Here is a 23,886-nt window from a genome sequence, read left to right as displayed (position 1 = left end):
TGACTCAAATTCCTCAGGTTTTCACATGACATCATTTAAGTCTATTATCTAACAGCAAACACACAGCAGTCACCCAGCCGTCTTTCTTTCTCTCACTTTCATGTTTAGATATTTTAGTTTGGCTCCAGAAATACACAGGTGCGGAAGAGTGGATTTTGTTTTCAAACCTGAAGTGTTACTGTCCTCCATGATGATTTTGAATTAAAGTAGATTGATGCATTTATACCTGACTTTTACTACCAGCGTTAAACATTTGACAGAAAATGCAGTTTTAGTAATTAGGAATGAATCTATTAAATCAAAGAACTAAATCTACAAAATGCTATATTGAATTTACTTTCTAGATACTTATTTCCTAATGTATTTGAGGAGATTTACAATGGAAATTATTGATGCTTTAACTTCTTCCCCCTCCACATTTACTTGAACATAAACTAATATATTGCCTTATAACAGCCATGAGATAAATTTCTCCTCCCTTGAGTGAGGCATTAAACACTCAGACATTCAGGACATCCTTGCGTGTTGGGGGGTTTCAAGACGGACAAAGACATGTGTGGAATTAGTTACCCCAACTGCATGTTTGTAGTGTGATGAACAGTTAGCATGCGGTGAGGAGTTTGGGGGGTTCAGAGGGAGTGTGAACGACTGTGGTAAGAGGAGAGGGTGCCCCAGACCTTCTTTTTTTTTACTAGCGGCTGATTGATTAATGTTGTTGTCGGGGCATTGGGTCCCTGGAGAGGATGAGGAACCCTGTGTGATATGTGGAGGGTTTTACAAGCAGCGGCAAGCTTGAAAGTGATGGGATGAGATCCTGGCCAAAGGCCGAAATGAGGAATCCATCAGGAATGCATTCCCTTACTCGCCTCTCCTCTTTTTTTCTCCCTCTCTCTGTCTTTGGAACAGCTGCTGCTATAACTCTACTGTATATATATTCCTTCAATCTTACATGCAACAGCAGGGCACCCAGGCTGTCAGACAGGTTCCTGTGTCTGAAGTGTGAAAGATTTGGAGCATTTATCTAAAACATCTTGAACATGAAGGCTAATGATAAGTAGCAAGCTCCCTTACAAGTGCAGTACTATACTGTAAGGACAACTTCTTCTGGACAGATGAGTAAATTCATTGCTGAAAGAAAGGCAATATTCATATGTTTTCAGAGCATCCGAGACGATGCTTTTTGCACACCGCGTCTGATGTTTCAGAGCATCAGAAGATGGTATTTGCTGTTCGCGCAGCATAGATCTAGTTGAGGCACGCACAAGGTGAAACGTAGTGTGAGCTACTTTTTCCTCAGGAGTCTCTGAGCGACTACAGAGCATTGATGTTGGCAGGTGGAGTTTTTAAAGTAAGCATATGTGTTTAAAGCATGGGATTACCTGAAATAACTTTTTTTCCCTCCCAATTACCTCTCGGTAATCTTCGGTTGCATTTGCCCGGGTTTTGAGGTTTCCGTATCTGAGATTTTTGCCCCAATACGATACTGATGAATCAAATTACGTTGAAGAGAAGTCGTGAGCAGTCCAACGTCTTTTTAATTTAGGCTGATCAACACATGGCACGGTTTGTTCTTTGGCTATCCAGAGTAAAAGGGACATTCATAATGTTGCTGTAAATTTCTTAACATCAAATTCATGGGTTCATTGGTGAAGTGCAGAAATCTCATGGACCAATTAAACTCAACCCCTCTGCAGAGCTAGGGACCATTATATGTAGGTGTATGTTTAGATAATTTGGGTAAAACGAAATGCAGGCAAACTGTAGCACATTGCTTGGTCTCACTGGTTCTGTCACTAGTACCTGTACTCTGGCCTCTGTGAGTTTTGTCCTCTGGGCCAGCTCCTCTCTGGTGTAGATATCTGGGTAATGTGTCCTTTCAAAAGCCTTCTCCAGCTCCTCCAGCTGCTCAGCGGTGAAGGTGGTGCGACTGCGTCTCTGCTTCCTCTTCAGGGGCAAGTCGGGCTCTGAATCTACATCTGAACCTTCGTCTGTGCGGTTACCTGAGTTGGAAAGGAAGAAGACAGAGGACTGTGTGATTATGAAGTTATGGAGTGTTTTGTGGAAATCAACTGAGGGGTGTCTGTAAAAAAAAAAGAAGCATGTAATCTGAGCTGCAACTGATCAAGAAAGGAGTCTAACAGCATTATCTACATTTTGGAGTCTCTTTTGTTGCTCCAGAGAGAGCGAGACTGGCAACACAGAGGATTCAAGTGACAGCAACTCTTCTCTAAATATACAACTGGGAGAATATTATCTTAATCTGTGGATATTTATTTAATATAGAAGAGGCCCTGATACACAATCCTGCCTCTGTCAGGGGCCCCAGAGGCTGTGAAGGCAGAGGGCTGAGGGGGAGCGGGGGTGTCGGTGGGTAGCGGGGTTAATCTGCACAGGCCACCTTGCTGCTCCTCACCCTGCTTTTCTCTCTCATTGGCCCAGGGCACACTGATCATACACAGCTCAGCCAAAGTGTATAAAATAGAACACAATATCACACCAAAACCATTCAGTCCCATGTGTTTCCATCTGCTGTCATTAAATGAATTAGAACATTTTTTACATTACTTTTTAGGCATTCAACTAAGCTGAATTTTTGCTCGAGGAATATAGATACAGCACAAAGCTGTACAATCCGGCCCGACAGGGAAATTTTTGACAGCAAATACGCATTACCATTGCACATTACCATTATAACTGAATTTAGAAAATTGCATCATTTTCACCTCCTCTGCATGTCTATTCAAACTACATGGCCCTTTTCATTTCATGTCATAAAATTCATATTTTCATAATTTCCTCATTGAGACATTGACAAGGCGGCATGATGTGCCAGTGTTGCTCCAGGCCTAGTTGGATTGCATCATGCACAGTCCAGAAAGTGTGGGAGAGAGAAAATAAAGGGAGATATTGAAGAAGAGGGTGTATGAAGAGATTTCTGCTTCTGACAGAGGCCCTTCACTATTCAGCTCGAATGAAAACTATAATGCTCACCTGAATGTCTTCCCGGGTGAGTTCCTACCGCCTAACTCATTGTTTTTCAGCTTCGATCTGTGTTTATAGCTCACTCCAGTCAAATCTTTCAACATAAGTGGACAAAAGAATACTCAAACCTAGCCTCCAAATAACAACTGTGAGAACAAAAGAGCAACAGAGCTGGCGGAGTCTCAAGGCCAGCTCCAGAGTTTAATTAAACAAGGAATTATGGGATTATATGGAGACTATCATTACAGGCCACTCTATGAGTCGTCTACGAACATTTTTGTCCCCCTGAGCTCATGCTCAATGATTCTCTGCGGATTACATGTGGCTGCAGGACATGAGGCCGCATTCATTAAATCAATTCTTCAGTCTTATCCTTTTTAATAAAGATTGATTCTTGAAGCACAGGCTCACTTCGCTGCAGAACACCCTTGAACATACAAAGTTGAATATGTACATACACCACATATCCCTTTGTTGGTTTTCATGAGGATGCGTATATCCATTTGCCCGGTAACTTGCCATGACGACACTTGAGACCAGCCATGCAGTCTGCAGATCACTTTCCAAAGTCACCTCTGTGTCCTACGGGGAGAGGTGGAGCCAGAGTAGACACATACTCGAGGGGCTCTGAGGAAGACACTAACGTCCTCTCCACCTCAAATGATTTTCTTTTCCTCCCCTTTGTTTGAGGCGCTTTCACAGACTTCATTTTGCAAGTAAACTGCTGCGGCAATCTGTGTCACATTTAGCATGCTATCAGGCTAATGCCTGATAAAACTCAACAGACAATAGGTTGTACTGCTGCTCTCCATTAAGCCCTATGAGCCAACACATCTGCTCTTGTACATGATCCAGAAGCACAAGGTCAACAGCGCTTCCTGTAATGAGCAAGGGAAAATGGAAAATGGCACACGCTGCATGGGTCCAGCAGGGATTGGGGTTGGATGTAAATCTCATCTATATGCCGACTACATTTGGGCGAATAGACAACAGAAAATACATTAAAACACATGGCTGCTTTCCATGTTGATGTAAGAAAGAGCCTGATACTGACTTCTGGTTTACACACTGTGGTTTTACTGGAGTCCGCCCAAAGCGAAGATGACTTACAAACTGGCTGGAATACATCAGCCAGTCAGTATAGGCTCAAGCAGATATGAAGATATAAAGACAGCCATTTATCAGTCTTTTTATAACCAATAAAAGCCCTTTAAAATCTTAATTTCATGTCTCTTTTTCTCCTCACAGATGTGCAAATGTTAACAATCACAGACAAAATAGGACTCAGCGAACAAAATCCCTGCAGGGCTGTTGAGGTCAATTCCTTAATAGTCTGCTCGGCACAAAAAGGTACATTCTGATTAGACCTTCCTATAATACGACGGTGGTAATTCCATTCACAGGTTCATGGGATATTGATAAACCACTCATGCCTTGTCTCATTACTTATCATCCAATTAGAATCTAATTATGTGCCATCCAGTGGGCATGATTACCACCGTGTACTCTCCTCCAGGGGCCCTCTAAGGTTTTTCCCCAATATTGATTTAAAATAGCACCTATTATAAATAGGAATTAATCAGGTTTACACATTACTATTGCTAGACAAGTGCTTGATTGAGATTAGAAATAACACTAGGTATGGTTTGAGTAAAAGCTACCTTAACCTAAATTGTAATGAATGTCATGGCATGTGGTAGCGATGGTTTCATTACAGGAAATTGTTTAAAATGCAAGACGATCAATCCCTGACCTATAATAGGACTGTGCTGCATATAATTGACAAAACATTAAAAAAAAAAAAAGTGTTGTGCAGCAAGTCATGTTGTGACCGAGGCAATGTTGTACCGGAAAATAAATAATGGTTGTTCAATGACTGAAAACTATCAGTCGATGTATTTACAGTGAGATTCTCAATTCAAAATTCAGAGCACAGGGATTGTCTCCACACGAGTCTCAGCATGACAACAGCTGAGCCGGCGACTAGAAGCTAACGGTGCTAACAGGGCAAACAATGGCAGCAGTGCTGGCTGAGCTAACAGTGTTTATCTGAGAATGACATGCACTAAAGGGCACCCGGCAAAGCATGCACATAGTTGTATTACAACGCACACACAATGAAGGAGTGTGATTTCATTCTCTGCTCACTTATTACACTAAACCTTTACATAGCAAATACGTTAAGTGCTGCTATTAACACTCTGAATTTTAAACTGAGAACCTTTAACTGTTTTAACAGTTTTTGCTATAAGAATGCTTTAATTCTGACCAGATCTTTGGAAGGACTTGGGCTGCTAGTTAACAGCTTTAAAGTTACTATGCGGTTTAAAGCCTGCTCTCTTCCCAGATGCTCCTCTGGTGACCCCACAGACAGACTCCTCAGACGATGCCGGCAGATGGGATCCTCATCATCACCCTGTTTCCTCAAAGCCCTTTCACTCCTCTTATCGACCCCCAACCCAGCTCCTTCTCTTCTTCTCCCTCCAACCCCTCGGACTCCTTCAGTCCTCCACCTTTACCCCCGCGACGCTGAGGTAATGCTGATTAAACACACAGCTGTCCTCTCAATAGCGGCAATTAGCCAAGTGATCTATAAGGTTACAGATTTATGACTCATAACAAGTGCAATAAACTTCATGTCTACCAGGTTGTTAAACAATGTTGACGAAATAGTTGAGTCTGATTCTTAGAGAAAAACAACATCTATGGCCTTGAGTAAATGCTCATTATGAAGCATTACAATCAGGAGGAGCAAAACTCTCTGACATTTTGTCAATATAAATTACACCAAGTAAAAAATAAAAAAAGGTAAATAAGCTTTATTTTGAAAATGAGTAAATTAAAAACTAAAACTAAAAAATGGGTGAATATCTACAATCCAGATGTGAAGGCTTTTTAATAACTAGAAGAAAACGCAAAGTTCATCATAAAAACTAAAAAATTAAAAATAATGAAACACACCAACAACACTGACACTTTTTTGCTATTTTAGACAATGAAATACACATCAATAAATCCCTCCATATGCAACTAAAATGTAGTAATAATCAGAAAGCGCAGGTGTACTACATGTTAAAGGACAGGTTTTTGAAAGGAGTCCGTTTTTTTTTATCCCTCATCTCTGACTCACCTGTGAGCAGTTTTAGCCTAAAGTTAAGTAGTGCTCATCCTAGTCAGACTGTCTCTGATATCATAACCCATGGCCTCAATATCAGCCATACCTTTGCAAACTATCCAAGACAGAGGGACAAAAACAGACAGGGCTTTGGCAGTGCAGCATTAGCTCATAATGGCTCATTTTGAAAAGCATATTAGTTCCAGCATAATTACAATCAGGCCTCACGCTCTGTGTTTTGCAGGCATTCACAGGACCAGCCTCTGAGCACCGAGTCACACCAGTTGACTGTGACTGACAGCAGATTTAGTTTAAAATGGTGTTTTTCCTCCCTCTTTTTTTCCCACAGGACAAAAATAACACCGCGTCTTTTCTCCCTATTTATGTTGACTTGTTTATTTTGTGCCTACCTTTTGTCGTAGTTGATACTGCAATTATACTTTTTGTCAGTCAGAGGGGGTGAATATCAAAAGGCCTAATTATGCAAACAGGCCTGTGATAAGAGGCATCTGCCTGAGATGGGATCTGCTATCTCTGACATGCATCTGTCTCTGCGCTGTCTTTGCTGCTCCAGGCCTGCATATAAACAGCCCTGCCTGTCCCCAGGACTGCATGCGATTCAACCACCAACACTGGAGTGGAGGGATGTTTCGGGGGCGGGGGGGATCACGCAGCAACATCAAATAACTAACAACTTCCCAATTTGCATTTTTCCGAGAATGGTGCGGCATCTCTGCTTAATGCACTTGCCTGTTCAACCCAAAGGGCTTGCCAAGTTAAGGGAGGCATGTGATTCAAGGCATTTACCGAAGGATGTATCTGAGATAGGAACCTTATGTGAATACAAGATAGACGACAGCGATAACCAGAATGGTTTAAAGACAAATTCTCTATGAATAATCTTCTCCTGTAGTTATCTCCTTGCAAGTGAAAAACAAAAACAAAACTCTAAAAGTGAGCGTAGCCTTTGCATAATCGGAATTTATTAATACAGTATATTAGATTAAAATATTAAGATCAACATACCGAACAATTTGTAAAAAGACTCCATACGTTGTAAAATCAAGTTAACTGTTTACTTGGTTTGGTAACATGCCAAAATGCACCATCCATTTCCTCTGGTTGTCAGTGACCTTCTCTGGGCCATAATTTGACATTTAGCTGAAATTGAATCTGGATGAGATGTGTAACTTTACACGAGGATATTAAAAACCCACCGTCTATCGGAAATAAAAATCATTCTCAGCTCACCTTTATGGACAGATGTCATTGGATTCAGCTTTGTCTCATGCCTATCATGTCAATTACCAGTTTATAGCTGGTGGCCGAGGGCCGAGGGCACCGAAAATCTATTTCAAGTGTTAAGACAGGACAAGTGAGAAAGAAAAGCAGGAGTGAACAAGAGCTCTAAACTTTAGTGCAACTTTGACTCTGCGGTTCCAAGACGAAGTTTCAAACTACCTGCTGAAAAAAGAAACAGCTTTTTTTTTTGCCACCAAATGCACAACCTCTCGTTGCCAGTGTCAGTTTTAATCTCTTTTACGTCAACATTCCGCAGGAATTCCTCTGTCTCTCGGACAAAAATCTCATTCTTTAGAAAAGGAGTATAGGGCGCTGTTGAAAAAGACTAGAAAAAGGCAAGGGAGGAGGAAAGATGGGAGGCTCTATAATCTTTGGCTCTCACAACAAACAATTAGCCCCCTTTTCTCTGTTTGAGGTGGGGAGAAAGTGAGAGAGAGAGGAGGGAGGGTGGGGGAGACGCAAGAGAAAGCAAAGGAGACAGAGAGGGAGAAGCAGCGAGAGCGATGCTCTTTTATGGCTCTTGTCATATGGATGAAGGCGCGGCGCGTCCATGAGAGCGCACGCTCACCTTCAACAACAGGGCGTCCACTGGGCCTCCCGGCCTTTTCAGCCCAGAGAGACAAGCTCCTCGGGGGGCCATTAGAGCATGAATAGGGGCCTGACAGCCCTGTGCAGCTCCGCAGGGCATCCATAAACGCTGACATATTGACTCCCCATGCCTCTGCGCTGCCTGAGTGTGAAAGCGTGAAGGACTTGAAGGGTGGGATTTTTTTTCTTTAATATAACTACTAACTACAACTGGGATATTAACCCGAAAATATACTTGAAGGCAAATACTGATGTACTGAGTGCTGTTTCATTTTTAAAAAATATTATATCAATAATTGTTTTGAAAGACTTCTTTTGAAGGAAAACATGCGCTTCATTCCATATGTTCATTTTCATCCTTCACGCTATGCAAAATCCCACATTTTTTAATTCACTTGCTCACTCATTATGTAATTCTGTCGACACGAGACCCATAAAGACTTCAGAGGACACAAGACAGGAACCTTGTTAGGAAGACTGTTGCCACCTCTCACTTCCCGCTCACTAAGACTGAGCTTTGCACCAGGTTTCCTCTTCTGTCAAGCAGAATGTCACCGCTGGAGCAAGAGTCTTCACTAATTGAGGTCACAGCGAAAGTAATGAAATTAACAGAGAGCACAAGAAAGTAAAAAAGGAGCCCGTAGGGGTCTCTGCCAAATGGCACTGGAGCCAGAGCCTCGGTCCCCCAGCAAAAAGCTCTAAAAAACCTACGCAGGAAATCAAACAGTAACGTCTCAGGGCTATGAGCCGAGGTCTCCTGCAGGAACAAATCATTTTCTCAACAAAGCCAAAGAGAGATTACTGGGCACAGTATAGGAATGCACAGTGGACATTTTTAGGTGCCCAAGGGAAGTTTCCTAATTTTCTGGACAAGGCTGGGCAGCAAATATTGTGGAAAAGTTTGTGCGACATCAAGGACACTAGTAGGGAAAGAAGAGTTGTGAAGAATGATACAAACTTTAATAAAAAAAAGACTACTTCACGTGACTGTTTTAGCGCTATTATGGCTATTGCTGTATACTAAGTTATATGTCTGAATATTACTTTATTCCTGTACAAAAGAAAAACAGTGTAGCTGGTTTTGAAACCTCAGGAAAAAATGGCTTCATAATCTTTTGTAGAAGTGGAAAATATTAAACATATCTTCAAAAATACTATTATACTCCACAGTGGACTGTCATTCCATGGATTACAAGTGAACAAAGTGTTTCCTTTATATTCAACAATTTAATGAATATTTCCTCTAAAGAGCTTTTTTTTTTCCTGTGCACAGTGAAGCATTACAGTGCTTGGCATTAATTTCTGAGATCCCTCCATATTGAGGGGTTGTAATGTGGCACAGTAGCAAAGCTTTTTATACTGAGACTACATGTTCCCCAAGGAGAGAATGACTGACGATGCAGAAATAAGCCCATTAGTTGAAAATAGCGGACAACATTTGAAGTTGTTATTTTGTCGACAAGGACAGGAGCTCCACCCCACTGTTTGGACAACCCCTTACACATTTTAACTTGGTGGGAAAAAACACATTTCTGATTTGCAACACTTAGGGAACATGTTTATTGTCTTTGTGGGTCTGAACAAAACCATGCACAATTAAAACAAATGAATATTTCAGTGGTGAAGCAGATCAAGAGCATAAAATGTGAAATGTTCTGGCCCTAAGTAGCATAGGCTAATGGCGATTTTTAAACTAGCAGACCATGGTCAATGTTTCTCATTCATCACTGAGGGAGAGCATGGACGCACTATGCTAAACGTAATTACTGTTGCACATTATGTGGGCTATTCCTGTATTGTAATAAAATTAGCCAGAAATGCCTTTTGTCTTTTCTAATGCAGCGCCATGGTAACCAGTGGATGGTCATAATGCAACACACTGTCGCCGATCTGTGCCAGCTGTCAGAGTTTGACAACCTTAGGTGGCAAGGCGAATTGGAGGAAACTACATTTCTTTCAATAAATGATCTGGCTCTGACCTGCTCATCCATTGCACAATTTAACATGGACATAATAAAGCTTGAGATGTACTGTATACTCATTTGTTTGATCCTTCAGCTTTATTGTTTGGCAGAGTAACAATGGTTTAATCACCAAGACAAAGATCTATTCCTGCCAAAGGTCCCGCTTATTATTACCATGTTCATCTTAACATTTTTACTGAGATTACTCCAGACAGGCAGGAAATTCAATTACGCTATGTAGTTTATTCTATATTATTCAAGCACAAGAGACAAATCTTCAAAGTGGGATTTTACATAAAATGTAAATGCTACATTTAACCAACATAGATTTTTGTAATGACAGTGCTACAAAACAAGCGATTTACTGTTTTCATAATTATCAACATAATTTATATTTCTAAAATGTAAAAAGGACATTACACTATCTTAAATGTGAATCTATAAAATAATATTTGGTGGAAAGTACAGTCTGAAATCAGTTAGCAAAAACTATCTTTCTCAGGGTTTAAAAAGCATGCTATCAAATGTAACGCAAAATAAAGACTGTGAAGTCTAATTGAGCCAGAAATATTAGCTGGTACTGATGCATCAGCTGGAAGATTATATTTGGATGAACTCAAAGAGGCAAATGCACATCAATCCTTGTCTCCTCGCCGATATGGCCAACATAAATATACTGAAGAATTACTGGTGGATCTTTCACAAATTAACAGGCCTTTGTCATTGTTTCAAATTATCTGACAGCCAGCAACAACATTTTGTTGTTTGGTAGATAACTTATTAGACAAAATGGGGATGATTTATGGAATTACATGGTTAATTAGATACTGCTTGAAGCTGAAATTACTCTGTAAACTGTCTGTCCCTTTTGGCAATTCACCTAGTCGAGACAAAAACAACATTGCATTTTAAATTCTGATTAGTCTCTGTTCGGGGATTCTTCTCTGCCTGCATGAACGCTCCGAATCATTTTATTGCTCGTCGACATTGTTATTGGTGCTTTCTGACAACAGGCGCCATTGTCTGTTGAGGTCATGAGGTCAGTTAATTATATTTGTTTATTGCAGCAAAATGATGGCAGCTCCTCTGATGATGCTAGCAGAACAACTGCACCGGGAGGTTCGTTTTAGCGGATGTTACCTGAATTGAACTTCTTGTATTCTTTCTCCTGGCAGAAGTAAAGTGGCTAAGAGCACTTCTCAAAGCAATTAAATGAGAGTTCTGTCCGATATTATAGGGTTTTCCATTAAAACCTCAGGAAATAATCTCCCCTGCTGAGAACACTTGTCTCTCCTCGTGGCATGGCTGGGAATCAACAGTGAGAGATAAATAAATAGCCTTTAAAAAAACATTGGCCCTCTTGTCAAGACACATATCCACTCGAGAACAGCGACAATCCACATGTCAACTCGTTTTCGTCCCATTTCCTCTGCTCCCTTTGCTCAGACACTCCTGACTAATGAAGGAGAGGGACTGCAATCCCACAGGGCTAAGCAGAGCTCTGTCAGCCCTGAGTGTTGTTTTCCCTCCGGACAGCCCAGTCATCGTCCACTATCGAAGGTAATACTCACCAATCAGGATTCATTACAACACCGATTCTATGAATGAACTGCCCACTGAAAGCGAAATCCGCAACTAACACACAACTGGCCGGGAGAAGAAATAGGCCTCCCAGGGACCCCCCTGCAGACTAAATTGGATTGCCAATACGGCCCACAGACGTTTGAGAAGTCGAGAAAAACAATGGAGCAGAAAATAAATACTCCAAAGCCACAATGATGACTCCACTTGGTAAACTAACACAGTATTGATCTTCTTCGGGTTTTTTTTTTTGTTTGTTTGTTTAGAAAAGCCTCATCCCTGCTAATAGCTGTCTGAGAGTGTAATCTCTCCCTTGTCCTCCCCCTCCTCTCCTCCCCCTCCACATTCCCTATTATGTGGCTCCTTTCAGCGCGCCTCAAATAGTTTAGGTTCAGTGTCGCACTGGGGTCCGGGGCATGGGACTGGGGACCAATTGTTTGCTAATGTTGACACCTGCCAGAGCAGGCTTGGTCTATTTGGGGCCCGCCAAGCTGCAAACTGGATGCTCCCCCTCTTTAGCGAGATTAAGTGTGGGTTGCTGGGGTCACAAATCACTGGACTCCCTCTGATGTTGTGAGGCACAGAGCCAGCGACTGAGAGGACTAAAAGAGAAAGCTGGAGAGGGAGGGACAGAGGAGGGAAGAGGGATAAAGAGTGACAGTCTATTGTTTACTGAAAAGGAGGGGAATAATGTATCTCCTTGAGTGCGCGTAACCAGCGAGCCCCATTCAAAAAAACATATCAACAGTGAATCCACGTCGCCAAAGCACACAAACGATTTCGGCCTCGTTTTCTGTTTCCTTACGGGCGCTACATGTTCAGGAATAGTTGAAAGTGTTTTGTTTGAAATTCAGCACAGCGACAGAGAAGACCAATTGTCACACTGCTATTGCTCTTAACATAACAGCTTGCGTGATTTCCACAGCCAAAATATAATATTAGTAGTAGGAAAAAATAGGATACAAAGTATTAAAACATCTGCTTTTATGATGATTCAGAGGACATCATTTATTTGGCTTGTATTTTACCAAATATAAAGCTGATAAAAAAATGACCTCGGTTCTTTAAGAATAAATAAACATGAGGACAGACTCTGTTTCTATAAACTATAATTTCCTCAGAGAAAAGTGAGACAAAAGTGCTTGTTTACTCAAACATATAAACATATCTTCTTTAAAGTTTTTTCCAGCACACATTAAGTGTAAATCCCAAAGGAGAACCAGCGTGGCGTTGACAGACAGTGCCCAGCTCCTCCTCCCCCTCCTTCCTTTGCAGATGTACATTAATGCAAAAAAAAGGCAGAGATCTGAGCTGCAGCAGAAGCACCCTCTCTCCCTTTAAAACTGCTGCTGTCCAGCCTGATCGTGTCAGTTTGAAGGCCCCTATTCAAAAGTATTCATGCATCTGCCTTTGAGGCACAATAGCAGCTAGTTTATAAACTGTCTGCCCAGGCACCCAAAGGCTTTAGTTCTTATTGTTTTCAGCCCCTTAATAAACTTTTTGGAGGAGTTCATCAACTTGCCTGAATAGCCTATGCAGCAAGTCTCAAGACAGAAAATAACAGAAGGGCCTTTTCTCCTCCCTCTTCTTTCTCTCGTCCTTTTCTAGTGGCTGTTCATCCAACAATGGTGAGAGTAGGCTGTCAGACATCACAGGGCTTTTTTTGTACCAATACAAGAAAAAAAGTTCTCAATAAAAAGAGAATGTGGCCTCTTAAAATGGGAATATAAGGCAATTGTATTTTTGTATTTGCACAGGACGTGTTTATTGCTAAGTGACGCAGTTAAAGTTAAAACGTTGTTTCAAACATTTTAATGTGAATGTAACATAAATAGCAGAAATTGTAGAGAAATATTATATAGATTTAGATTTCAAATTCCCGTATTTTAATTTATTTTTTAAGTTACTGTTGGGGGGAAAAAACAAGCAAATAAATGATTTAATTTTTCTCTTGCCTATAAATTAAAAAAATGCCTGACACCTGTTAGACAGGCAGAAATGATGGGATGCAATAAAATGTAATTTTGGCTGTAAGCCATTAATCCACTGTTATACCTTTAAACTCTGTGGAAAAAAAAATTAGCCAAACTTAAAAGTCTTTAATAGATGTCTGCTCTAATTAATTTCATACCTAATTAAAGCAGGCTACAGTCCATGCAGGCTGGCCTGTTTAGCCCGCTGGATGGCCATAATTGAAGTAATAGCGTAAAAGAAGGCCTGCATAGAAAATAAGACCCCGCAGCGGTCCAATTCAACAACATCACCATCCAACCCCGCTGCTCAACCCCCCTCCACCTCCACCATCTGACCCAAAAAGGCCTTATTGGCTGCCCCAGACCAACCACCTACTGTTTCCCACCGATGCACTTGGTGCGTTTTAACACCCTAATTAGATGTGACAAGTTCAACGAGCTGGTTTCAGAGGAGGAAAAGCCGGTCAGGTTATGATTTCCGAGTCAGACTCACAGGGGAATCTCTGGACAGCTGATTCCTGTCAGCCTCATTCATCTTCTTCCAGCCAATTAAACATCACTGCTAACAAAGCGGTGGCAATTTGGGGCATACATTTAACGCCTCAAGTGGAAATGTAAATGTTTGAGGCCGATGTCAGCAGGCTGGTAACACTAACAGGATAAAACGGTAAAATACAAAATAAATCATTATAATGATCATTAATGTCAACAATTATCTACTTAGCTGATAAAATATTTTTCATTGTCAGCAGGTAAAGTGTAAAAAATGTGATGATGAATTTAAAATAGTTCATATTTGCCATATTTCATAGGGTGATAAATAAAATGATAGGGTAATATAAAAAAGAAATAAAATATACAATAATCGGGAAATGTATGAAATATTAGGTTCAAATATAAACTAATGTGGTAACACATATACATATCAACTGTCAAAAATAAAATAATTGTATATCTATATAGATATTCAGTAAAAGATCTTAACAAAATCACCCTTTGAATTACAACAAAATTAATTTACCTTTTAGAAACATTATAAATTCAGAATTAACTTCTGTTTGAATAACAATATCCATTTATGACCTCATATTTCTAAGAGGACTTATGCCAAAAACAAATCATGTGGCAAACATTAAGTTTGACTAAATTAAATATGTTTTGTTACTAACACCCCCCACCTGTTGGCCTGAATGTGTGATGCACATGCGAAGGTGTGTGTGTGTGTGTGTGTGTGTGTGTGTGTGTGTGTGTGTGTGTGTGTGGTTGTGTGTGTCAGAGAGAAGAAGAAGAAGAGAGAGAGAGAGAGAGAGAGAGAGAGAGAGAGAGAGAGAGAGAGAGAGAGAGAGAGAGAGAGAGAGAGTAAAACTTGGGAAAGAAAATTATTTTGGACTACCGCCCTGCAGGCAGGATCCTGGAGCCCCGTAGTGAAAATTGGCGGAATAAAACACAGACAGAAATGAGAGTCGCGCCCTACTGTTGTGACAGGATACCTGGAGGGCAGCACTTCCTCTTTAATTTGTCTCGTATGGTTTGAGACCCCCAACCAGACAGTCAATCCTCAGAGTGTTCGTAAGCCTACTGAGTGTAATTCTCAATGGTGAAATGATATGCTATAATTAAATATCGTATCATTAAAAAAATGCTCGCTGGCATAAAAGCATCTTATCAACTTGGTCTTCCTCGGCTTCGTCCTTGTTATCACATTAATAGTAACAACATCTAAAATGGGCCTATCAGCATTTGTGGGGGGGGAATTGCGGGCTAAACAAAGGGCACCTATGGGCTTACAGCTTATATTCAGATATTTTTGAGCAGGAAATGTTAACCTTGAAATGCTACTATCTGCACTTAACAATGTGTGATCATAACCCCATAAATGAGGGGAGAAATTGAATCCTTTTAAGTTATTAAGCAGGAAAGGATTATAAACTCCTCTTTATAAATGAGCTAGAAATCCCCATGTCTTCCTCTGTACACTTTTAAATTTCCCACAAGAAGCTGGAGAGGAAAGATTGCCCCTTTTCAAGAGCCCCACAAGAGATGGAAAAACCATTTTTGTGCCCAGATAGGGAGTCGTCCCACATGGTAAGCGCCACTTTAATTAATAGACAGCCTTGAGAGGTATCACTGTCAGCCTGGATAATGGCGGCAGAGTCAGTGTTTGTGCTTCCATGAATATTTCTGATGTGATCAAAGTCAAATGCCAGCACAGAATGAATTTAAGCCTACTCCATTTTTTTTTTATTTAGCCTAATGCAGCCGACACTTAAAGCTCCTGACACTGAAACGTGTCTGCGGTGTGGCGGTAGGCCTACAAGCTTAAACTGCCCTCTTTCAAATTGATGCATTACTCATTACTCATAAGCAATGGGTTTCATGTTATTATGTTGCACGGTTTGCTCATGTTACCTTGCTGGAACCAATAGCCTAATTTGTTACACTGGTAGTAGCTCTTCACCATAAAATGTAGTAATATGTCATTAACGACAAATTATACCAGCATTTTTTTAAAGAGCTAAATAAATATGCTAAATAAAAAAAACCTCACCCTTTTCCTTCCGGTTGAATTGCTGTTGTTGACATTTTTTTGGTTTAAGTGTCAATGGATGGAGGCAAACATATGTTAAGGTAAGAGTGTCCACAAAAACTGTGATTGTAGCCCATTTCTGAAGCTAACACTGGAATGTGTTACACTAATGTTGGCCTACTGACTGAGATACTGCAGCTAGTTCACAACCAAATAATTAACTTCAATTTAAGATAGCTAGTGTGCTCACTACTGATCTAATTCTGTTATTATTTTAAGTATTATTAAGCAGCATGTGGTCCCAGAGACATGTCATCCTGCCACTGCTCATTGCAATCATATAGAAAGACTACAAATGGCCTAGCTGTCATTTATGGCAACTCAACATCACCTCAACAACATGGAAACAATACAGACACTTTTCCTTTGAATTTAGAGATGCTCGAAAGGCCAAATGCAGAATTCTTTAAAATATGTGGGCAATAAAAACACATATGTATTTTTCACCTGAAAATGTCCAAAAAGTACATTTTGTAGTATCACTAGAATTAAATATTGTATTTAAATAGAACAACCAACATTTAGATTATTATTATTATTACTGGTCTTCCGCTGCTGCCCCCTCTATAAGAAGAAATAGGCCTACCGATGTAAATTCCAGTGAAATATGGCTTGAGTGGCTGCGGGGACAGGGGAGGTTAATCCGAGTTTAATGCAGTGAAGCACAGCGCAGGGTCTGGGCTATGATGGGTATGTTATCTCTGCCCAACATTTGGGTCTCCCTCAATTTCCACCCAGCCAAATAGCTGCGAGAAAGTGCAGATGGAGTCACTCTCAATGCCTGAGGAAAAAACGTTATTAATAGCTAAATAACTTCCCCATACTTTCACTGAATCTCTCTCACACACTGTTCCAGATGGATTTGTTTGAAGTGGTCTCTCGCTTCATTCCCCTGTCCTTCTCATTCAGCACGGCTTTAGACCCGAAATATAGCTACATTATATTACCATACACTTAGAGACCGCGCGTGCGTGTGTGCGCGAAAGTGAGTGTGTATGTGCTAGTGTGTGCGTGGTGGTGACGTATGGAGAGCGTGGAGGCGGCCGCTTTGGACACATTTTAATCAGGCCGTGTTTATCGTTAATAACAGCAACAATATATATATATATATATATATATATATATATATATATATATATATATATATATATATATATATATATATATATATATATATATATATATATATATATATATATGTGTGTGTAATTTTCATAGCTCGATTTTTTTTTTTTTGCCTAATTGTTTCACGTTTGACGTAAATTAACAAACATACCGACAGGTAACTCTGAAAGAGAAGATGCTTTTTGTTTCTCCCATTATGTTTAAAACAAAGTATACGTCGCGATTTACGCCTCAGATGCATTCCACTATACAAATAACATTTAGTAACCTCCTTTCAGCCATGCAACCCTAACCTGCATCTGACTTTCCTCACACCTCTCTGCTGCTCTGTCACTTTCCTGCCTTGATGCTCGGAAGTAATCCCACCTGACATCTGTTTAATTAGATGGAGGACCTCAGGTAATCCTGCGATTTGCTGAAGTGTCCATCGCCTGTCTGCGCCTCATCTGACGGTCAGGTCGGTTGCGTCAGTGTGGCAGATGGACGCCGGACAGCTGATGCACCTTTTTTTTTTTTGGAGCGGTGTGGCGCAAAACAAAAAGGATGTCCAGGTTTGCACAGATGTAGCGCAACCTTTCCACAATATTGTGCACGTGTTGCAACTTTGGCACATCATTTAACGGTTGTACCTGACAATTAAAGTGAGGACTAACTTACTGAACAAAAGGAACGGTGGGTGGACCGAAGTGATCAACAGACGATCAACAATTATCACAAATAAAAAGGGCCACAATCAACAATTCGAGGTATTTTTTTTTTTTTTTTTTTAGCTTTGGTTGGTTTAACTTCTGCTATGTTTCTGGGAAATAACAGCTGACTCCAAGCAATAACGTAAAATGTACAATATTGTAAAAATGCTTAGCAGTTTGAATACACGTTAAATAAAGCTAGATTAGAGCTGGGATAAATCCGTGATGTAACCCCCTGAGAAAATCAAATACACAGGACTAATAAACAAATAGATAAATAAATAAAGTCTTAAAAATCTGGATAAGTAAACGAAAAAAAAAAATCTCATGAATTTTGTGCCCTGGGCGAGCCACTGTGAGCTCCGCTCAGAGATGAAAGTGAAAAGAAATAAAAGGCTCTATTTAATCTGCTTTAAAACCCTCTCCACATAAGGACTGTGCTTCAAACTCGCAGAGTGAGGGGCTGATTGGGGATAAATACATTTCTTACCATGCCTGCGAGCTATTACACCCGGCACGAACACAGCCACCTATTCAGCAACCATCGTTTCCAGCGCTTACTCTAATAAGTATTAACATTATTAAATGCCATCCGGATGCCTGTAGTCTAAACTGCTTTGCGCAGAAGATGCGTCTCTTTTTATAGCCACGTAATTGAGTCCCAATTTAAAACACAATAAGCGCAAACAAACAACAACATTATGTTGATATGTTGCACCGACAGTAGACAGTCAATAATAATGCAATGCTAAAGTATTTAATACTTTACAAGTCAAACTATCGCATCTGAAAACCATGTGCTCGTTCCACGCGACAGAGTTGTGCGTAACGAGCAGAGTCTTCAAATACATTTTGGTAATTTATAGCCAACAGGGTTTACAAACCATCTGTATGGACGCTTGAAACATTTGCAATAAAATTGTGACATTTTTTCTCGTAACATGAATGCGTGGTGTGACAGAAAAAAAGACCGTTTTCACGCTATCAACTGATTCTTCTCCAACGGGCCATTATATAAAATTACAAAACTATCTACCAGCGGGGCGTACTGAATAATTCATCTCCTTTTATGTCTCTCCTGGCTCTTTGTCCAAAGTTTTCTCTATTTTTCCCGATTTTTGAATGAGAATAGACGGGTCCATATACTCTGCTTTTTGCTGCCCTGCTTTCCAGGATTTGCTTTTGTACCTCGGACTCTTCACTTCAGAAACGCATCAATGGAGGGGACGTTTCGCTCGTGAAGTTCATCTTCAAGTTTGAAAATGTTTTGGCATGTGTCTTTTTGAGGGAAAAAAAATAGGCTTTTGTGACCTCTCATCTAAACTCCATACATTTACATTTACTAATCAAAAAGAGCCAACCTTTATATCGTTTGGAAGCTGTGCATTTTTCACTCGATAACAATAAAACAAACAAAGCACTGAACATAATGTGACAATTAAATATGACAATAAAATCAGACGTTCTTCATTTCAAACAAGTCTATACTCATACAACTGAGAATATGAAACATGTCACATTATCTCATTTCACTTTAAATTCCTTCTAAAGTCCCCCGTGGGTTATTTCTCACGTGTAATATATTATGTAATATGTTTTAAATATATAAAACATGCTACAAATATATTGCATACCACAGAAAATGCCAATACATTTAAGTTTATTATAATAAATATTATCGTTCAAACACTGGCAGCAAATATCTGCGCTTTATTTCCCCCTCGTCGCATCATTACTAATAGAGCAAATAGAAATATGAACATTGATTTCCACTTCAACTGACAAGTGGTGAAATGTCAGTGAACTGACATCGATTGTGATTGGGTCAACTGTCAGCTGTCATTTAGAGGTCGTTAAATGACTAAAAGAATGAGGAGGAATTCGCGACACAAATTAATTTTCTGCAGTTAAATACCTTCTGCCAAGGCTCTCATAAATAATTGAGTGAATGAACAACTGCTGGCTCGGAGTTAAAAGCCGGAATACATTCTCTGCGTTTAGCTGCAGCTCGGATGTGGGACAATGTCCCAAGAGGACGTAAAGTAGGAAGTGTAGTTAAAACACTTGCTCCCTGCTTACAAGGCTGCAATTTACCCTCCATAAAAATGATGATATAATAATAATAATAATGATAATTTGATATTTCAGACATAAACAAAAAGGGCCATATACTTTCTGCTGTTAACTTACATTTATCACCGAGGATGCCATCGATGCTATGCTTTGTTTTCTTTTCTCCATCTTCATCCTTCTTATCACAGTCATCCTCGTCATCTTTTTTGCCAAATCGGGCCCTCAATACGCGGCTGATGGAGCTCACTAATGGCAACAAAAAGGTAAATGGGTGATTAGCTCTAAAACCCATAAAAGAACCATTGTAATCCTATCATACATTTTTTTAGGATACCATATTAAAAAAAAGCACAGAAAAAGTTGTACATGAAGAAGCTGCGTTGAAAAAAAAAACTATATGAAAGGAAAAATGACACTATAAATACAATAAATAAAAATATCTATTGAGCACCAAAGGCAGGGTGATTTTGTTCTGGGTCACATAACTATGTGTGCTTCCTGCTACACTGAAACATGTTATTATCAGTAACTGGGGCTTAAAACATGTTGGATTCAAAGTGATGTTCAGAAGTGTTGCTGCAGTGTTCGCTCGTAATAAGAAAAAAAAAAGTGCAGCTTACCAGATGAAGCCTCACCTGAAGGAACTGTGCTTCTGTCGCACACCCCGTCCTTCAGCAGCTTATCCCGGATCTCCCAGCTGAACATACCGGGGTTTTCTCTCTTGTACTCCTCGATCCGCTTCTCCACGTCAGGAGTTGCCACCTGCTTTAGGTTTGAAACGGTATAAGGGGAGGAAATGGGCAAACAAAGGAAGACATTTCCGTTTCAATTGAGGGGCTTTTTTTAAAAAAAAAAAAAAAAAAAGATAGACAAAAATGTGATCATTAAAATATAGGCTATCTTTTTTTGTGGACATTTTATAAAAACGAAATAAAAAAACACCAGTGAAAAAATATTCACCATAATATAATACAAATGCTGTAATGGAAAGAAAATAATACCATTATTTAGTATTGAATAAACACAGTATTTATAAGCAATCAATATAAGCACATTAGACAACAATTATTATTTTTATTATTATTTAATTATTATTATTATTATTATGGGAAGTGTTTTCAATTGTATTTATTCTTTACTCATTACAATATTTAGCAAGAACAAAATAGCAGCTACAAAGTTTGACTTGAGAAAACATGTTACAGGTGGGCAGAAATGTAAACGTAATTTTAATAAGATCATTATTATTATCGTCATTATTATTCAGGCCAAAAAAAAACACCCCAAAAGAGGAGATCGATACTCTTTTTTTTTTGTCTGGTCGTGCATGCTTTCTATCATAACGTAATAACCCATGACACTCAGGTGTGCTGCTCCTCGCGACCCGCAGCCCCGCTCATGGACCCACTCACCCTGGGCTTGCTGCCTCCTATGGCTCCCGGACGGATCGAGCCGGTCTCTTGGTATCGGCAGAGGATCTTGGAGACACAACCGTGAGAAACTCGCAGTTGTCGCGAGATTACGCAGGGTCGGATGCCGTGGTGGGCCATCTCCACTATCTTGTGTCGGATGTGATTTGGCAGGGGCCTCCCGTTGATGAACACACCGCCAAGCTGGTTCACCCTACCCTGGCCCAGAGGGGTGGATACTGCGCCACAATAAACAATAAAAGTCTCAAAAACAACACAAAAACAACAACAACACACCCAGTCCTCTAAATATTTACTTAAATGTTGGCTGTTTAAAGCAAAATCTCCTCGAGTTATAGTCAAACAGCGCCGTGTTTGCTATGTTACTGACTTTTAATGGGACGCAGTTTACGCACATTATCATATTATACATTTTCAAGAGAGCGTCGTGCCAAATTCATCCAGCGTCAGTCTGGCTGACAGCGTGGATCCGAGGCCACTTCAGGATCCAATTTCACATTCAAGAGACACTAAAGAGGGTGACACTTCCCACCTTGATTATTCCTAGTCATGCTGTACAAATATTGATGTGATCCTTTGAGTCATCTCTTTGCTGTGTGTATTATTGCCATTTCCAGCAGCAGGACACTTGAACAAATCCCGCAGCTCGAGTAACTTGCGGGCTACGTGTTTTTTCTACATTTCAGTCCAGAGCACTTGAGCACGAACTAGTTGTAATGGGAAAACTGTTTCCATAAATGCATGCAAATACGAAGTGATCTTTTTTTCCGCCCATATGTTCAGAAGACTTGAGTGGGCATCGAAGTTTAAAAAAAAAATTACCAATTAGATTGCTTTTTTTGTGTGAGTGTGTGCGTGTTTGTGTGAGTGTGCCTGCGTGTGCGTGTGCCTGCGTGTGCGTGCGCGTGTGTGTACGTGTGTGTGTGTGTGTGTGTGTGTGTGTGTGTGTGTGTGTGTGTGTGTGTGTGTGTGCAATGGCAGTAACAATTGAAGCTTGACAAAAATAAATGTTGCTTAAAATGTCCCTCCAAAAAAACAGTCTGCTTATCCTGTCATCTAAAATGTTATTAAGATAAATTATTGTCAGGTTGGCTTTAATTTTATTACAAATAATAATTTAAAAATACAACATTTTATGGTCCTATAATTATTATTATGATGATTAATACAATACACCCATAATTTAAAAGTCAAAGCATCAAAAACATAAAACAAATACAAAAATGACTCAATCTAAATTAATAGAAACATTTCGGGTAGATCGTATAATACAATGGGATTACTGAGAGTAGATATCTAAACACAAATACATTAAAATCAGTTACAAATAAATATACAGATGAACACATCAATTCCTATTATAATATATGTAAACACGCTGTGGTAAATGTTCAAAGCACGAGCTGATGCTTTCCATGAAACTATAATTCTCCTTGGATTCAGGTTGTTAACTTTAATCATCTCTGACTGGAGGTCGAGCTTGTTCACCCACCTTTTTATTTCCCAGCATGTGGCCGGTAACGAACTGCGCCGTGTGTGAGTCTCAGAGTGGATTACTGATGAGTTTTGTCACAGCACAAGTTCAAACATCAAACACACGTTGTCATGTCTCTTACCTTCCAGGGGGAAGCCGGTCCGGGGGTAGTTCTGGCCCGGCGCAGGGCGCATCATCCGAGGCATCGTTCCTGGTAAAGTAGCCATCATTTGGACGAACACACAACGGATTCCCGTCCAAGTTCAAAACGGAATGTCTTCAAAATGATCAATATGATGCTCAGTCTGCTGTCAAATCCCAATCCCAGGCGGAGAAACTGGACAAGCCCTTCTTCCACCGGGGGGGAAAAAAAATAAAGTGATGCTCTCCTCTGGTGCGATGAACGTGCCAAAATATATTCAAAAAGATAACAGCTGCTGCAAATAAATTAACAACCCCTTCAAACTGGGATGTCTGCAAAATAGAACACCTAAAGTTGTGTGTGTGTGTGTGTGTGTGTGTGTGAGTTGGAAAAAAAATGCACTGTTATTCTTTTCCCTTGGTGTAGTTTGGGTTCAGTATAATGTCTGCTGCCTGGTGGGAAGTAGTTTAAGTGGCCAACTTTCGTGCATGTCGTAGGAGGAGACAGCCGAGCGCTCCCATAGGCTCCCTGGCCTTTCTTTTATGGATGAAAGCGAGTGGGTTTAGCCAGGAGCCGGACGACCAATCAGAGCCACACATTCCACTTTTAATTCACTGCCTCCCTCATAAGACTCCATACACCAAAAAGCAGTTCAAAATGTTATTATGTCTAAATGTTATTCTAAAGCCATGTCTTTTCAAAATGTGTCTGGTTCCCTGACATTCAGCTGTTGGAACCTGTGGAATATTAATGATTTTGAAATGGTAATAATAATTCCCTTTCGCTTTCTTTCTTTCTTTCTTTCTTTCTTTGCTTGATATAGAAAAAATTCGAGCAAAGGGAAAAAAATATATAGCAAAA

The 23,886-nt window shown here is 40.1% G+C and overlaps 1 protein-coding gene across 4 annotated transcripts in view; it reads right to left on the bottom strand.

Annotated features, from left to right (window-relative positions):
* The window catches only part of pax7a (paired box 7a), a 45,314-nt gene extending 21,837 nt beyond the window's left edge, over nt 1–23,477 (bottom strand). Inside the window, exons 1-5 of one of the 4 annotated variants that reach the window (XM_068593649.1) lie at nt 23,026–23,477; nt 21,392–21,627; nt 20,600–20,744; nt 20,097–20,225; nt 1,801–2,000 (exon numbers count right to left, since the gene is read on the bottom strand). In XM_068593649.1, coding sequence (XP_068449750.1) covers nt 1,801–2,000; nt 20,097–20,225; nt 20,600–20,744; nt 21,392–21,627; nt 23,026–23,113 — 798 coding nt within the window. In that variant the 5' untranslated portion in view covers nt 23,114–23,477. The remainder of the gene's footprint in view (nt 1–1,800; nt 2,001–20,096; nt 20,226–20,599; nt 20,745–21,391; nt 21,628–23,025) is intronic. The other 3 variants (XM_068593650.1, XM_068593651.1, XM_068593653.1) reach the window with 3 other exon arrangements.
* Between the last annotated feature and the right edge of the window lie 409 nt (nt 23,478–23,886).

This window comes from Clinocottus analis, unplaced genomic scaffold, assembly GCF_023055335.1.
Source record: "Clinocottus analis isolate CAN_PGR_092001 unplaced genomic scaffold, fCliAna1.0.p SCAF_3, whole genome shotgun sequence".
Lineage (NCBI taxonomy): Eukaryota > Metazoa > Chordata > Actinopteri > Perciformes > Cottidae > Clinocottus > Clinocottus analis.
The sequence above is the reverse complement of the archived record's forward strand: the minus strand, read 5'-3'. Positions and strand labels throughout refer to the sequence as shown.